General features: G+C 41.4%; 1 protein-coding gene across 2 annotated transcripts in view; it reads right to left on the bottom strand.

Moving 5' to 3' along the window:
• The window catches only part of Uggt1 (UDP-glucose glycoprotein glucosyltransferase 1), a 138,740-nt gene that overhangs the window by 98,742 nt on the left and 22,741 nt on the right, over window positions 1-17,257 (bottom strand). For both annotated transcript variants that reach the window (XR_008219918.1, XM_052745175.1), the window contains exons 5-6: window positions 7,530-7,642; window positions 3,576-3,750 (exon numbers count right to left, since the gene is read on the bottom strand). Coding sequence is in view for 1 of the 2 variants with exons in the window: in XM_052745175.1 (XP_052601135.1) it covers window positions 3,576-3,750; window positions 7,530-7,642 (288 nt within the window). In the remaining variant the exon portion in view is untranslated. The remainder of the gene's footprint in view (window positions 1-3,575; window positions 3,751-7,529; window positions 7,643-17,257) is intronic.

Here is a 17,257-nt window from a genome sequence, read left to right as displayed (position 1 = left end):
TGCTGGGAAAGAGTGACTTTCCTTTGGAGGGATAGCCACTGGTAGGTCTCCCATGCTCCAGTGCATGGCCCCAGAACCATGCACATATGAGCAGTACTTGTTGGGAGCCATGTGGCCTAGTTTCCGACCAGCATATGAGTGCTTGTCCAACGAGTCTCCAGATGAGGCAAAAGCCCCCAGGGACAGTCTCACTCAGCAAGGACCAGTGGACTTCAGGACAGCGCAGAGTACTGCTAGGACGATTCGTATTACACGCTCTCTTCTCTCTCATAATATTGATGATTCTCTTGGTGGTTTTAGTGTCATTTTGTCAATCATGCATGGGACAGATGAGATCATTCCTGGAAACTCCATTTTTTTCTTGACTATTTCCCTTAAAATTCTTTCGGAGCTGATGCTTCTCAGGTTTCTTGTCTGGGGGTGCCAGCTGTCACTCCAGACCCCAGGAGCTGTTCTGATTTAGTGCTGACAGGACTGGAGGCAAACACCCTATTTCTGTAAGCATGTTTTGAACGAAATTGTTGTTCTTGAAAATGTGTGCCTTAGTCAATCACATTTTAATTTTGTAAAGACAGGGTGTACCTGGCTTGATATTTGGCCAAGCTAGCAAAATGGTTTAAAGATGTTTTGATGTAAAAGTTGAGAAAAAAAATATTTGACATATTTGTTTTTGCCAGAGGTTAACAGTTGATGTTGGGAAAAACTTGTTTGTTAGCATAGAAAAACATGCTTGTTTTTGATGTATAATGAAGATGGCTGGAGCTATTTGGGGCCAGTCACTTGCGTGAAACTCATCTGGTAGTCAGACAGTTCATTTCTTCATGCTGACACCCCTTCCCCATCTCAGGACCAGAACCCAGGCTGCAGCAAGCACTAACTGGACTTAGTGGGTTATTTTTAAAATAAAATAAATAAATAAAGAGGAGGACATGTAGACAGGAGGAGGGTGTTTAGTGGGGAGTTGGAGAAGAGAAGTAGGAAGTTATAATCAAAGTACATCATTTACATAAATAAAATTCTCAAAGAATAAAAATACTATAGTTTAGGGGGCTGGAGAGATGGCTCAGCGGTTAAGAGCACTGGCTGTACTTCCAGAGGTCCTGAGTTCAATTCCCAGCAACCACGTGGTGGCTCACAACCATCCGTAATGAGATCTAGTGCCCTCTTCTGGCCTGCAGGTGTATATGCAGACAGAACACTGTATACATAATAAATAAATCTTTAAAAAAAAAAAAAAAAAAAAAAATACTATAGTTTAAAAAAATCCATTCCAAAACCTACAGAACAAGGAGAAAACTGGTGAGACCCCAGACACGAACAGTTTGTTGAGACTGTGTGCGTATGTGTGTGTGTTTACTGTACTTGAATGCTTCTGGTGGGAGCTGGAGAGATGGCTCAGCAGTTAAATGCACTGGCTGTTATGGAATAATCTTTTTGTACACTGTGTCTTTGCTAAGGCGCCTTCTGATTGGTTTAATAAAGAGCTAAATGGCCAATAGCTAGGCAGGAAGAGGTTAGGCAGGACTTCCCGGCAGAAAGAAAACAGGAGATGAATCTAGGCACGGGGAAGACTCCAGAGGACATGAAGAGGAAACAGGAGGTGCAAGACATAAGAGAGGTAAAAAGCCATGAGGCAAAACATAGATTAATATAAATGGGTTAATTTAAATTATAAGAGCTAGTAGGACAAGCCTAAGCTATAGGCCAAGCTTTCATAATTAATATTAAGTCTCTGTGTCACGATTTGGGAGCTGGCGGTCTAAGAAAGTCTGCTAAAACTGGCTGCTCTTCCAGAGGACCTGTATTCAATTCTCAACACCCACATAGCATCTTACAACTGTGTGTAATTCCAGGGGCTCTGGCACTCTGCTCTGGCCTCCACAGGCAGCAGGTATGAAAGTGGTGCACAGCGACCCCAGGAGCTGTTCTGATTTAGTGCTGACAGGACTGGAGGCAAACACCCTATTTCTGTAAGTATGTTTTGAACGAAATTGTTGTTCTTGAAAATGTGTGCCTTGTTCAGGGAGACCATGGAGACCCCATCCAGAGAACACTAACCAGTGTCCAATCTACAAAGAGGAGGGTCAATACAAAGGAAAGATTTCCTCACTGCTTCCAAGCAAAGCCATGGTCAAGCAGGCCTCTGACTTAGGCTCACATCCATTAATTAACTGGTAAAGAAGGAGCTAGAAGTTTCTCTCAAGCCCAAGTGACCTACGAACTAGATCCAATGGGGCCAGGTCAATCTCCAGGCCAAAGGGCCAGTTGCAGGATATTTGTACACTGTGTGAAGATGTATTGCTGTAATTGGTTTAATGAAAAGCTGAACGTCAGGCAGGAGAGGTTAGGCAGGACTTCCAGGGAGACAGAAGAATTCAGGGGGATGATTTAGGCATGCAAGAGACGTCAGCAAGACATGGAGCAAGTTGGACGTACAGAATGGAGAAGTAAAAAGCCACATGGAAGAATGTAGATTAATAGAAAAAGGTCAATTTAAGTCATAAGTGAGTTGGGATCAAGCTTAAGCTAAAGACTAAGCTTTTATAATTAATAATAAGTCTCCATATCATTATGTGGGGGCTAGCAGTCCAAAGAAAGTCTGACGAGAAAGACCAACAACAGACCACCCTTGTACTACGGGCTTACCTCACTCAGACTTACTGGGTCAGCTATCACTAAAAAAGGACCCCTTCCCTATAGCAGTTTCTTACTTTAAGATAGGATGGAAAGAGAGCCAACACCACCTTCCTAATGAGTTTGAAAAAGAGAATGTTTAAAATAAGAAGAGGGACTTGTAAGAAACAGTTAATATTAGTCTTTTCCATCACACATGGTAAAACTTGTAACTATAACAAAGATTTAAATATCTACTTCACCTTGTAAGACTTTTAAGAACATGTTTAATCCACCCACTACCACCTCTAACCAGGTTTACACAAAAGCCCTGCTTTCTTGGAACTTAAGTGACTAAAGTGGCTGACCTCTTAGAACCAGCCAACTGGGAAAGATTGTTAGATGGGACCTCAGCCATTGGTGAAGAGACAGTCATGACCTGCATTAGAACAAAAGGGACATTTCCTGCCCCAGTACGCTTACTCTTCTGCTTCTGTGAGGAGCACACCCTCTTGATCAAGAGTCAAGATTTTGTCAAGACACGAGAGAGAGAGAGAGAGAGAGAGAGAGAGAGAGATCAAAAAGAAAATGTAGAGGGTGAAGACAGACTCCTACAAGAGAACACAATTGCACATGCACACCCCCACAAACACATATTCAAATACACATAGAGAATTCAGTAATCAATTCTAGCTAGGATGGTACAGACCCGTGACCACAGCTAGTAGAGAGAGGCTGAGAGGGAGGGAAGAGAGAAGGGGAGGGAAGGAGAGAACGGTAGAAAGAAAGCTGAGTGAGAGTGCAAAGAGAGAAATAGATATCTAATAAAAAGTATTGGATTTCCCCCCCAAAAAGTAGTTCAAAATAAATTATTTTTTAAAGAGGGAAAGAATCAACTCATGTTCTAAGGTCATTTTAGACAAATTAATATTCAAGAAATTATAAAGTAAGTCAATACTTACAGATATATAATGTCTGAATACATAATTAATTTTGCCTTCCTTGCTTTTTGATTTAAGTTGGTGGTGAATATTAGAAAATTCTTCATGGCCAATCTCAGAGTAAAAAATCACCACTGGACTTTCAGGATTTGATGAAGGATATCTGTGATCTCCTTTGAACAATAAAGGTTTAGGCCTGGAAATAAACATTAAAAGCTCAAAATTTTTAATTAAAAAATTTTTAAACAGCCGGGCGGTGGTGGCGCACGCCTTTAATCCCAGCACTCGGGAGGCAGAGCCAGGCGGATCTCTGTGAGTTCGAGGCCAGCCTGGGCTACCGAGTGAGTTCCAGGAAAGGCGCAAAGCTACACAGAGAAACCCTGTCTCGAAAAACCAAAAAAAAAAAAAAAAAAAAAAATTTAAACAAAAACCAGGACAATTTTGACAATGACTTTGAAAACTTGGTCAAGATTTTAAATATCTTAATATAAAGGGCATCACAGTCTTGATCAGTTTTTTCACTTTGAATACTGTCAAGTATACATTTTATTCATTCATGACCATGAAAACTAAATTATATGAATATTAACTATGAAATACTGACTTGGGTTAAATTTTTTTTTTTTTGGTTTTTCGAGACAGGGTTTCTCTGTGTAGCATTGCACCTTTCCTGGAACTCACTCTGTAGCCCAGGCTGGCCTCGAACTCACGGAGATCCGCCTGCCTCTGCCTCCCGAGTGCTGGGATTAAAGGCGTGCGCCACCACTGCCCAGCTGGGTTAAATATTATTATCAATTCCTAAAAAAGGGAAAGGAAGCCAGGATGCATACCAATTCTCACAGCACTAAAGCTGCAGAATATTTTTCTATCATGTGGAGTATGACTGCAATTTTATCTGAAAATATAAGGGCAAATAAGGTGAGCAGCAGATGCTAACTTTGAGCATGTAACTGTAAGCTACAGCAAGTCTCCCTTCTCTGCCCTGTTTGCTAGTGATCGTCCTACTAATGAATTCCACTTTTCAGTTTTCCTCTTTTTAAGCTCATCAAAATACAAACAAAAAAGCCAAAACCACCACACTTCTTAACATTGGCATCAAGACATTAAAAATTCTGATCTCCTGTGGTGGTTTGAGTGAAAAATGCCTCTTACAGGCTCGTGGGTTTGAATACTTGGTCCCCAACTGGTGGCACTGTTTGGAGGGAAGTTATGAAGCTTTGGAACACAGAGACCACCACAGGGGACAGGCTTTTAGAGTTCATAGTCTTGACACACTCCAGCTCCTGCTCTCTGTTCCCTGAGTGCGAATAAGATGTGATCTCTCGGCTTCCTGTTCCTGCCACCATGCTTGCCATCCCTGTCATGATGGACATCGAGCCTCCTGAAATTGTGCTTAGTTTTTTGTCAACTTGACATAAGCTAGAGTTATCTGGAAAAGGGAAACCTCAACTGAGAAAATCCCCCATCAGATTGACCTATAGGCAAGTCTACAGAGCATTTTCTTGATTAATGATTGATGGAGGAGGGCCCAGCACACTATGGGCAGTGCCACCCTTGATGGTCTGGGTTATACAAGAAAGCAGGCTGAGCAAACTAGCATACAACGTTCCTGCATGGTTTCTGCTCCAGTTCCTGCTTCCAGGTTCCTGCCTTTCTTTCCCCTGATAAGACTATAAGCCAAATAAACCCTTCTTTTCCAAAATTGCTTTTGGTCCTGGTGTTTTATCACAGCAATAAAAAGTAGGACAGAAATCTTATGCCAAAATAAATGCTTCATTAACTTGCCTTTATTAATGGTATTCTATCACAGCAACAAAAAAAGTAACACACCCACCAATCCCTATTATAATAAACTATTCAACAGAAGGCAAACACATAAAATATGTTCTTTATAGCAGGAAAGTTCCAAAAATTGGAAATGTCAAAAACCACCAGTAGGATATTTTTACATAAGACAATATGTAGATGTTAAAAAACCGGGCGGTGGTGGCGCACGCCTTTAATCCCAGCACTCAGGAGGCAGAGCCAGGCGGATCTCTGTGAGTTCGAGGCCAGCCTGGACTACCAAGTGAGTTCCAGGAAAGGCGCAAAGCTACACAGAGAAACCCTGTCTCGAAAAAAAAAAAAAAAAAATACTGAAGTGCACATACATGCACTAAATATTTATTTCAACAGAAATAAACCTACCTACTTATACAAATTTAAAACCATAAAAAAGCCTAACAGGATACTATTAAAAGATAGACTATTAAAAGTAGTTCCAACCTCTCAGAAGGAGAGGCACCACTCTTTACATAGGTCTGCATTATTACTCTAACAAACCAAAAATTTGAAGGAACTACAAAGTCACTAATTATGTTTCACTCAAGAAAGCATCACTCGGGGCTGGAGAGATGGCTCAGTGGTTAAGAGCACTGACTGCTCTTCCAGAGGTCCTGAGTTCAATTCCCAGCAACGACATGGTGGCTCATAACCACCTGTAATGAGATCTGGTGCCCTCTCCTGGCCTGCAAGGACACATGCAGACAGAACACTGTATATTTAATAAATAAAAATAAATCTTAAAAAGAAAAAAGCTCTTTAAAAAAAGTATTATATTGAGGCAGAGCCAGGCGGATCTCTGTGAGTTTGAGGCCTCCAAAGCGAGTCCTAGGAAAGGCACAAAGCTACACAGAGAAACCCTGTCTCAAAAGAAAAAAAGAAAAAAAAAAAAAAAAAAAAAAGCATCACTCTACCATGTGGCCACTCTCAAAAGTCCATCCATACCTTGACTCTGAGCTGCCTGCAACATACAGTGAGTTTATTGGTTGTCATCTTGAATAAGAGCTATTAATGCCATTTGTTGGGCAGAAGATAGTACTGGTCTGACAATGTCACTACACAAGACTTATACAACCAAAAATCCCATTAACATTTCTGGTAGAGCGAGCCATCATCACAGTACATTAGAGCAGGTACAGAGAGGCTGCTGCTCCAGCCAGCCACCAAATATGTACTGATTTTAAGTGCCCTCTCCAGGGGACCTTAGCCTCTTTAGGCAAAGAAAACTGATGCATCCATTATTCAAATCAAGCTTTTAATTATCTTTTAAATATTTTCTATTGTTGGTAATAATATCCTAAAACATCATTATCATTAATATCTGCCACTTCAGGTGCTGGCTTTTGTACATACAGTAATATTAAGAAACTAATGACAGGGCTGGAGAGATGGCTCAGAGGTTAAGAGCACTGGCTGCTCTTCCAGAGGTCCTGAGTTCAATTCCCAGCAACCATATGGTGGCTCACAACCATCTGTAATGAGATCTGGTGCCCTCTTCTGGCATGCTGGCATACATGCAGGCAGGACACTGTATACATAATAAATAAATAAATCTTAAAAAAAAAAAAGAAACTAATGACAAAGTCTATATAATCTCTCAGAAAAAAAATCATTATCCAATAAACAGGAATGTCAAATGCTTCTAATTTTGAAACAACAGAAAACAAAGTAATTTACCTAATTTTACAAAACTATTTTAAGTAATGGAGCTAATGTTCATACCTGGTCAGTCCCTAGCCATACTAATAGTACATATATAGATCAGATAAGAAAATCAGAGGAGTCTGATTTTCTGATGATATATATAACATTCATAACCCTAGAACTTGGGAGCTCAGGGCAGGAAGATTGCAAATTCAAGACCACACTGGGCTACAAATCAATACCTTTTCTCAACAAACAAACAAACAAACAAACAGACAAAAAAAAAATATGCCTTTAATCCCAGCACCCTGGAGGAAAGGCAGGTCAATCTTTGTGAGTTTTGAGGCCAGCCTGGTCTACATTTCAAGTTCTAGGTCAGCCAGAACTATATACTGAGACTCTATCTGAAACAAACAAAGAAGAAAACTAAACAAAACTCAACTCCGAGAGGACACACAAGAGAAAAGGCTCAGGCCGTGAACCACACTGAAATGAAGAAATACAACCTACCTGTCGGGCGCAGTTAGTAAAAGGGTTTCCAGAGTATCAAAATCACAGGTCTGCTCCCCATGTACTGAGAAGAACGACTTACATCCTTCTGGTGGAGGCTCATCAACTGCTATCTGTCAGGAAGGCAAAATACACAGTTCTACTCAAAGATCAGACAGAAATCTATGTTTTAGTGAACGTGTGACTAAATGATAATCCACCAGAATCCACCATCACTAAAAGCAGAAACTACCATCTGCTGAACAGCCACTGTGGGCCAAGGTGGTAAGAACACTCCAAGCCAGAACTCTGGCTGGCTATGATACTCAGTTCCTCCCATTTCAGTCCAGGTCAGTACTAGTATTAAAATTCCACAACAGAAAGTTAAAATCCTCTCTATATCAGACGATTGTCAAAAGATACCTAGGAATCTGGGGTATACCTTCAAAACACTCTTAGCTCAAAATGGCAGGGGTTTTGTAAGTGTGCACATGTACGTGTACATGTGCATGTTGATGTCAGCAGTTACCATGGAGTGTCTTTTCTAGATTACTCTTCAAATTTATTTTTTTGAGACAGGTTCTTTCACTGAACCTGAAGCTCAGCAATTCACCTAGGATGAACAGACGGTGGACTTTAGGGGTCTCCCTGTGTCCCCCACCTCCTAGCCCTGGGGTTACAAGTGTAAGCTACCATACCCAGACAGAAAGGCAGTTTACCAACTGAGTCAACCCTTCAGCCCCTTCCAGTGCCAACTGACCACCTAAGCTCAGGGGTCCACACGGTGGAAGGAGACGACTGCTATAAGCTGTCCTCTGATCCACAGCATACCATGGCACATGCACATACGTATGCACACTAGATAACTAAATAAATTAGTGTAAGAAACAGTTCAATGTCAACTCTCAAGAGTACAGTGCATGGCACTGAGTGCGGAGACATGCCAGAACGATAGAAAGGGGCCAACAGAAGGGAGGTGAGACAGAATAACAAACCAGAGATGAACGGGTGGTGTTGAAACACCGGGAAGAGAAAAGTCTACGCAGGTGACAAGGTCAGAAAATCGGGAAGAGGGTGAAAGGAAAAAGGGGTAATCAAAACTAAGGAAATATATAATAAGCCATATGGAAACTGTGAACATACAAGCTTATTTAAAAACTATATTTTTTTAAAAAAAGAATCAAAATGGAGGTGCCCTTCATGGATGGATAGTGCTTCTACCAGAAGTCTTCGGTTATTAAACAAAAATTCCAGTGCTGGGTGTGGGCTACCTCCCTGTGAGTTACTGACCAGAAAGCACAAGAGCCCTTCCCTCCAAACAATATAGGCTATTGCCAATGCTCTTGGCCCCACCAGATCTTGACAGTAGCATTCTATCACAGGAGTTGGAGAGATGGCCCAATGGTTAAGAATCCAAACTGCTCTTGCAGAGAACCCAAATTTAATTATTAGCACCTACATAAAACAGCTCACAACCACCTATAACTCAAGCTCCAGGGTAAGCTGACAATTCTGTCACCATGGAAACCTATATTCATGTGTACCCACATAATTTAAAATTATAAAAAAAAATCCTATTTCTAAACATTGTTTGATCACAGGACATACATAATTAAACTGGAGCTAAGCTAGAAGCTGTCTCCCTACAGGCTAGCCTTCCTTCATACTGCTAGAATATACTATGCAGGCTGCTAAGAAAGAAAAGTCATTAACAGTCTCACTCAGATGTGAATTTTGGGGGCTACAATAATGACCTGCAAGGCAAGATGGGCCCACTGGTGGCATGGATGTCATGAGTAATTAACTACTTTCTGATTGACTGAACCTGAGGCCTGCTCCATAGGCTAAGATAAACCTGGTCAAGAGCACATGGAGTGAGGGTTGGGGGGAACCCTAGGAAACAACCTAATACTACATCTACTACTACTACTTTGACTGTGTCATCAGACAGCTTTCTAAATACTTAGTCATGGTTATAGTCACAGATTAGTGGTGTGTCCAAGCCTTTGCTGGAGATGCTCCTAACTGCACTGAAATAGCAGTTTCCACAGAAAACCATAACTGGCCCCAGTGCCAAGAATAAGGGATGTGAGAGGACTCAGCCCTAAATGGGACAACTATTATCACCTCCTCCAAAGATCAAAGAACAGCGCAGAAAGAATGTAAGAGCCAGAGGCTGGGGAGAGGTGCAGGAAAAAGACATCTTCTGAACATACAGCAGCTTCACTCAAACTCACGCAGCTGTGGTTATCTGCACACAGTCTATACAAGATTAGGTCCTTCAAACTGCATCATGGACAGAAAGAGCCTCACCCCTCACTCCCAGGACTATTGGCAGTTAAAGGTTGCTGGCAGAGGGGGTGACATTTTCTTTAATGATATAGCTACTGTGAAGTTGCCCTGTTCCAGTAAATAACCCCCAACCTATGCTCTGGGAAAAAACTCCAAGTTCAGCGGGCCACATACAAAAACAAGATGTGGAATTAACAGGGAAATTTGTTGAGGAGTGTTCCATATGGAGAAGGAGAATAAAAAGGGGAAATGGAGGTTAAAACAAAAAAAAAAAAACCTAAATTCATTATAAATGTGTGAAACTAGGGCTGCAGAGATGTCTCAGAGGTTAAGAGCACTTCCTCTCTCAGAGAGCCCAGGTTCAATTCTCAGCACTCACATGGCAGTTCACAACCACATATAAATTTAGTTCTAGAGGACCTAACACCTTCCTGTAACCTCTATAGGAACCTGACATGTACATGGTACACAGATATATACATACATATATATATATATGTATGTATGTATGTGAGTAAAACATTCATATACATAAAATAAATGTCAAAAATAAAATGCCAAGGTAGAACTATGCTGTCCAAATTAAAGATGATATGTAAATTAATAGGAAGCTCCTCATTTACCTAAGAATTATATAGAATCTAAAGAAACAAGGCAGGCACAATGGCTCACATCTGCAGTCTCAGTAATCAGAGGGCAGAGGCAAGAATATTGTAAGTCCAAGGATAGCGTAGAAACAAGGAAGTAGGGATCCTGAAAACAGCAAAGCTAAAGAACAGACAATAAGTTTTCACTGGGAAGTATGGTAGGTAGGCCAATGGCTTCTGTCCAAGCTAGCACCAGGAAAGTACCAGGCACCCACAGCAAGTCAAGACTCCCTTCTAGGACAAGGCCCCACATTAAGGAGAAACTTCTTAAAGTAGAAAACTTCAGTAGGACAATGGAAGAAAAAGTCCAAATAAAAGTGTAAGAGTGGGACCTGGAAAGACGGCTCAATGGTTAAGAGCATTGATTGTTCTTCTGGAGGACCAGGGTTCAATTCCCAGCACCCACATGGCAACTAACATCTGTCTGTAATTCCAAGATCTGACCTTACATAGACATACATGCAGGCAAAACACCAATGCAAATAAAATAAAAATAAATTTTTAAAAAAAGTGCAGGATGATGGAGCCAGAGAGATGGCTCTGGAGTTAAGAGTACATATTGCTCTTGCAGAGGATCTGAGGGTGGTTCCCAGCACCAAGATGTCACATGGCTCACAAGCATACACTCACACACAGACACACACATGCACACATAATTTAAAAATAAAAGTAAATCTTTTTTCTTCTCTTTTTCTTTTTTTTTTTTTTAGATACAAGAGAATAAGCAGGAAATCTCAGTAACATACTAATGTATTTCCTTAGCACTGCAGAAATCCAACAGAAGAGGGAGCTATGTCAACCTCTAACAGGTAAGGAAAATTAATCACACATTAAAATGAATATAAATCTCTAGAGGGCTGAGTAATGGGTAAAGCATGAGGGCCAGAGTTCAGATTCCCAGGACCCACCTAAAGAGCCATGTGGACAAAATGGCTCACCTGTAAGCCCGTGTGGGAAAGGTAGTGACAGAAAGGTCCCGAACAAGCTAGCCAGTCAGACTAGCCAAAATGGCCAGCTCCAAGTTCGTAAGCCACTTGACTGGTACAGAAGGTGAGTGTGATTACAGAAGACTCCTGACATCGACCTCAGACACTCATCCACTCACACATACAGAAGCAAAAAGTCTCTACTTCAAAACCCATACTAGGGCTGGAGAGATGGCTCAGAGGTTAAGAGCACTGGCTGTTCTTCCAGAGGTCCTGAGTTCAATTCCCAGCAACCACAAGGTGGTTCACAACCATCTACAATGAGATCTGGTGCCCTCTTCTGGCCTGCAGGCCGAACACTCACTATATACGTAATAAATAAATAAATCTTTAAAAAAAATTACTAAACTAAGTAATTATTAAAAGAAATAAAAAGGACCAGAAATAGCATCTGTATATACCAGTTTCACATACAATAGACATTACATTAGGCACAGAAATCATCTGCAATCAGCCCAAATTTGCAGCCACACGCCACATGTGGCTTCTCAACACTTGAAATACAGCTAGTGCAACTCAAGTAAAGTTTGTGTTTGACTTGAATAGATTTATATTGAAATAGCCTCACCTCTCCAGGAGATAAACAGTAAAGTGCATTGCTTCAGTCGATGAAACCACATCATAAATATACAGCCAGAGTAAAGATAAAAAATGCAATCTAGCCAGGTAGTGGTGGTGGTGGTGGTGGTGGTGGTGGTGGTGGTGGTGGCACACACCTTTAATCCCAGCACTTGGGAGGCTGAGGCAGGTAGAGCTCTGTGAGTTCCAGGCCACCCTGGGCTACAGAGTGAGTTCCAGGAAAGGCACAAAGCTACACAGAGAAACCCTGTCTCAAAAAAAAAAAAAAAAAAAAAAAAAAAAAAATGCAATCTATAGCCAGGTAATGGTGGTGCACAACTTTAATCCTGGCATTTGGGAAGCAGAGGCAGGGGGATCTCTGAGTTCAAGGCCAGTCAGGGCTATACAAAGAAACCCTGTCTCAAACAAACAAACAAACAAAAAGAAATCTATGGGCTGGAAAGATGGCTCACTGGCTCACCAAACGACATTTGGCTCCTAGCACCCATAACACGTGGCTCACAACTGCCTGCAACCCCACCTGAAGGGCATATGATACCTTCTGCTGGACTCCACAGCTACCTGCACCCTCATGCACATTACAACACAAACACACACGACAAAAAAAATTTTTTTTTCTTAATGCAACCTATTAGCCAGACTTTTAATTCCAGTTTCTTGAGTGATTGTGGCAAGAGGATAACAAGTTCAAGACTAGCCTGGGCAACATAGTGAGTTCAAGGTTAGCCTAAGCAACTCAGTGAAACCCTGTTTGAAAATTAAGAAGGCTGGGGATATACCTCAGTGCTAGAGCATTTGCCTAGAATGAGCCACAACTTAGGTTCAGTTTCCATTACAAAGAAACTGAAAGAAAGAAAGAAAGAAAGAAAGAAAGAAAGAAAGAAAGAAAGAAAGAAAGAGAGAGAAACAAAAAGAAAGAAAGAAAGAAAATGGATTATATTTAATATACTAAAGGGAAAAATGCAAATCCATCACATTTCACAATGATTTCTTGTGTATGACAACAGACAGTACAGGCAACCACAACAACAAAGACTAGAAACCAGACATGGTGGTGGATACCTGTTACACCATCACGAGGGTGGTTGAGGCAGGACATCTAGAGAGTTCTAGGATGGTTTGGCTACATAACTGAACCGATGTTTTTGAAAGAAAGAAAGACAGAGAGAGAGAAAAGAAGAAGAAGGAGGAGGAGGAGGAGGAGGAGGAGGAAGAAGAAGAAGAAGAAGAAGAAGAAGGAGGAGGGAAGGAAGGAAGGAAGGAAGGAAGGAAGGAAGGAAGGAAGGAAGGAAGGAAGGAAGGGAAGAAAAGGAAAAGAGGAAGAAATAGAAGGAAAATGTGATGACACAACTCACCCATCAGTGTCCAATATAAAATAAGGAACTGTTGAGGAAGATGTAGGGAAATTAGAACCCTTGTGCATTATGAGTGGGAAGTAAAAATGGGGCAGTCACTGTACACAACAGCTTAGTGCTTCATTAAAATATTAAATACAGGGGCCTAGGGATATAGTTCAACCATAGAGCACCTGCTTAGCATGTGCAAAGTCCCAGGTTCAATCCCCAACCCTGCCAATAAAAGGTAAACCACAGAATTACCACATGGCCCATGTATCCCACACTTACATACAAAAGCAAAAGAACTGAAAGCAGACACTCAACCAGACACACAAACGCCCGTTCTCTACAGCAGTGCTACTGAAAAGAGCCAAAAGGTAGAGACAACCCAAATGTCAGCTAGGGAAAGAATGAATAAACAAAATGGGATATCCACATACAATGGAATATTATCCAGCAAAAAATAACAGTGAGAACCTAGTACACGCTACACATGGAGGAACATGAATAACTGCTTCATGAAACGAACAGGAAAGGACAAACACTGTAAGACTGCACTCATATGAGGTACCGACAATGGGTGTAGTCACAGAAGGAGAAAGAATTCTAGTTGCTAGGGGTGACAGGGGAAGAACGGAAATAAGGAGAGTTAACGTTCTGTAGATTCCTGCAGTTTCAGCTTCGCAATATGAAAAAGCTCTGAAGCGCAAGCATGATGGGGCAACACGTGCAAATTCAGCCCTAGAGAATAGGAGGCGAGGCCGAAAGAGTTCAAGCTCAGTGGCAGCTATACAGCCAACCAAGTTCAAGGCCAGTGTATCAGTTCCTTTTCGATTTCGGTGACAAAACACCACAAGCAAGGCAACTTATAAAAGACAGTGTTTAATTGGGCTTCTGGTTTCAGAGGGTTGGAGCCCACGAAGGCAGAGCAAAGGCATGATGGCAGGAATAGCTGAGAGCTCACATCTCGATCCACAAGCAGTAGACAGAGAAAACTAACTGGAAATGGTCTTTTGAAACCTCAAAGTTCACCCCCCAATGACACACTTCCTTCAACAAGAACAGAACCCCTAATCCTTCCCAAACACTTCTACTAACTGGTGATCAAATATTCAAACATATGAGCGAGCCTATGAGGGCCATTCTCATTCGAACAACTGCAGCCAGGCTGGGCTACAAAAGACATCTTGTCTCAAAAATCCAAGAAAATTCTGAAGATGAATAAATATACTTAATATCATTGAACTGTGTATTTAAAAACAGTTAAGATAATGTTGTCCAGGACTACCCTCCAAGCCAAACAACTGCCATCTTATAGCATTCAGCTGTGCCCACCTGCAAAAGATCATCCCAGCTGCATTGACTGTTTACACCCCGTCACAGACGTGTGGGGAGGTTCCTGAGACCCTTACCAGAGTATTCAGCCACTCCCTACCACCTTTTGTATACAGCTCAGCCCTAACTGCACATGACTTTGGGAGAGGATAGAGTAGGGAAGATTGGGGGTAGGAGATCTCATCTATGCAGTTATGGGGAAGCCATCATCCCTGATGTTAAAGACTTTCCTGTGTGACCTTCTGAAGTAAAATCACCCACAACTCTGTAGGCAACCTCTCACATGCTAGCCCAGACTACTATACCCAGGAAAACTATCAATCACAATCTATGAAGAAAGAAACACATTCCACAATAAAACAATTTTAAGTAATGTTTATCAGTTCTACAAAAGGCACTAGAAAGAAAGGGTCAGTCTAAAGAGGCTAAACACACTGAAGAAGACACAAGGAATAAATAATCCCAGAACATTAAATCAAGGGGGTGGGGCTACACTATAACAACAAAACAAATGGAATCAATAAACATTCCTCATTTATAAACTCTCAGTATCAATAAATTGATTGTACAAGGTCCTTGTGCTCACAGATAAGCATTAGGGAAACCAGGAATGTCAATCATCAGGGTTCATCTTCAAAGGAGATACATAACCTGTCTTCCACGCAGAAGGCTGTGAATGGATGTAATTAACAGCCTGACTACCTTAGACTCATGCTTTTCTCAGTCATTCTCTGCTGTGAGATGGTCTGTATGTCAAGTGTGTTGCTGATTGGTCAATAAATAAATCACTGATTGGCCAGTGGCCAGGCAGGAAGCATAGGCGGGACAAGGAGAAGAATAAAGCTGGGAAGTGGAAGGCTGAGTCAGAGACACTGCCAGCCGCCATGATGACAAACAGCATGTGAAGATGCCGGTAAGCCACAAACCACGTGGCAACTTATAGATTAATAGAAATGGGTTAATTCAAGATAGAAGAAGTAGATAACAAGAAGTCTGCCACAGCCATACAGTTTATAAGTAGATAACAAGAAGCCTGCCACGGCCATACAGTTTATAAGCAATATAAGTCTCTGTGTTTACTTGGTTGGGTCTGAGCGGCTGTGGGACTGGCGGGTGACAAAGATTTGTCCTGACTGTGGGCAAGGCAGGAAAACTCTAGCTACATAACCTGTCTTCCACGCAGAAGGCTGTGAATGGATGTGATTAACAGCCTTGACTACCTTAGACTCGTGCTTTTCTCAGTCATTCTCCCGAGATCTTTATCTTGAGCATTGTTTCTCAGTCAATAGAGCTCACCCTTATGGGAGATGTCACATATACTTTATAGCTTCGTGACCTCTGCACTATCTGCATGACCAAGACCACCCCCAGATTCTCCCCAGACCCTCAAGCTATAGAACTCATCTTTATAGAAGGGGTCACATGTACTTTGCAAAGAGTTTCAATGCAGTCAGGACTTAAGCTTTATTATGCACATGGGATTGAGTTCATTGCCATCAGGAAACTTTTTTTTTTCCCAAAATTGTACTGTGCTAAACTGTGCCTAAAAATAAACCGCCTGGTATCAGGCTCTAGGACCCAACCCCAGATACTGAGTCGTACTGAGCCAGATCTCCATGGATCATTACTCTGCCGGCCCTGCTGTTTACAAACACCCCCATAGTCAATGGTCTCAAGTCTCCGATAAAAATACACAAAGTGACAAGACTGGATTAGAAAACAGGTTCCATCTTTCTGTTGCACCCAAGAAACATACCTCACCATCAAAAATAGACATCAAGCCGGGCAGTGATGGCACATGCCTTTAATCCTAGCACTCGGATGGCAGAGGCAGACAGATCTCTGAGTTCAAGCCCAGTCTATGGACTACAAAGCAAGTTCCAGGATAGCCTAGGCTACACAGAGAAACCCTGTCTCAGAAAGAAAAAGAAAAAAGAATAGACATCAAATCAGGGGGAAAGATGGAAAAGGTATTCAAGCAAATGGAACCAAGAAGCAAACAGGTGTAACTATCATAATATCTGACAAAACAGACTTCAAACCAAAACTAATCAGAAGAGATAGAAAGGACAATACATGCTCATTAAAGAAAAGATACGGTAGAAGGGTATTACCATTCTAAACATCTAGGCACCAAACACAAGGCCACCCAAGTTCATAAAAGAAACACCACAACAGCTTAAACCACATAATGACCCTTTGACAGATAGTGGGTGACTTTAACCCACATCTTGTCAATAGACAGATCATCCACACAAAAAACAGAAAGGCTGAAGATAAATAACATACATCAAATGGGTCTAACAGGCATCTACAGAGCATTCCACTCAAATACGGAAGAATATACTTTCTTCTCAGCAGCCCATGGAACATTCCCAAAATTGGCCCCGTATTAGGACATAAAGCAATTTCCAACAGATATAAAAAGCTCCAGAAAAACAAAAAAGAAATACCCAAGAGTAGATGGGAAGAAATAATCAAAATCAGGGCTAAAATAAATGAAATAGAAACAACCAAAAAATACAAAGAATCAGTAAAATGAAGAGTTCATTCTTTAAGAAAATCAATAAGAT

The sequence above is a fragment of the Peromyscus californicus genome, unplaced genomic scaffold (genome assembly GCF_007827085.1).
Source record: "Peromyscus californicus insignis strain IS unplaced genomic scaffold, ASM782708v3 Scaffold_19__1_contigs__length_69161282, whole genome shotgun sequence".
Classification (NCBI taxonomy): Eukaryota; Metazoa; Chordata; class Mammalia; order Rodentia; family Cricetidae; genus Peromyscus; species Peromyscus californicus.
This window is presented reverse-complemented; position numbering and strand designations above follow the sequence as displayed.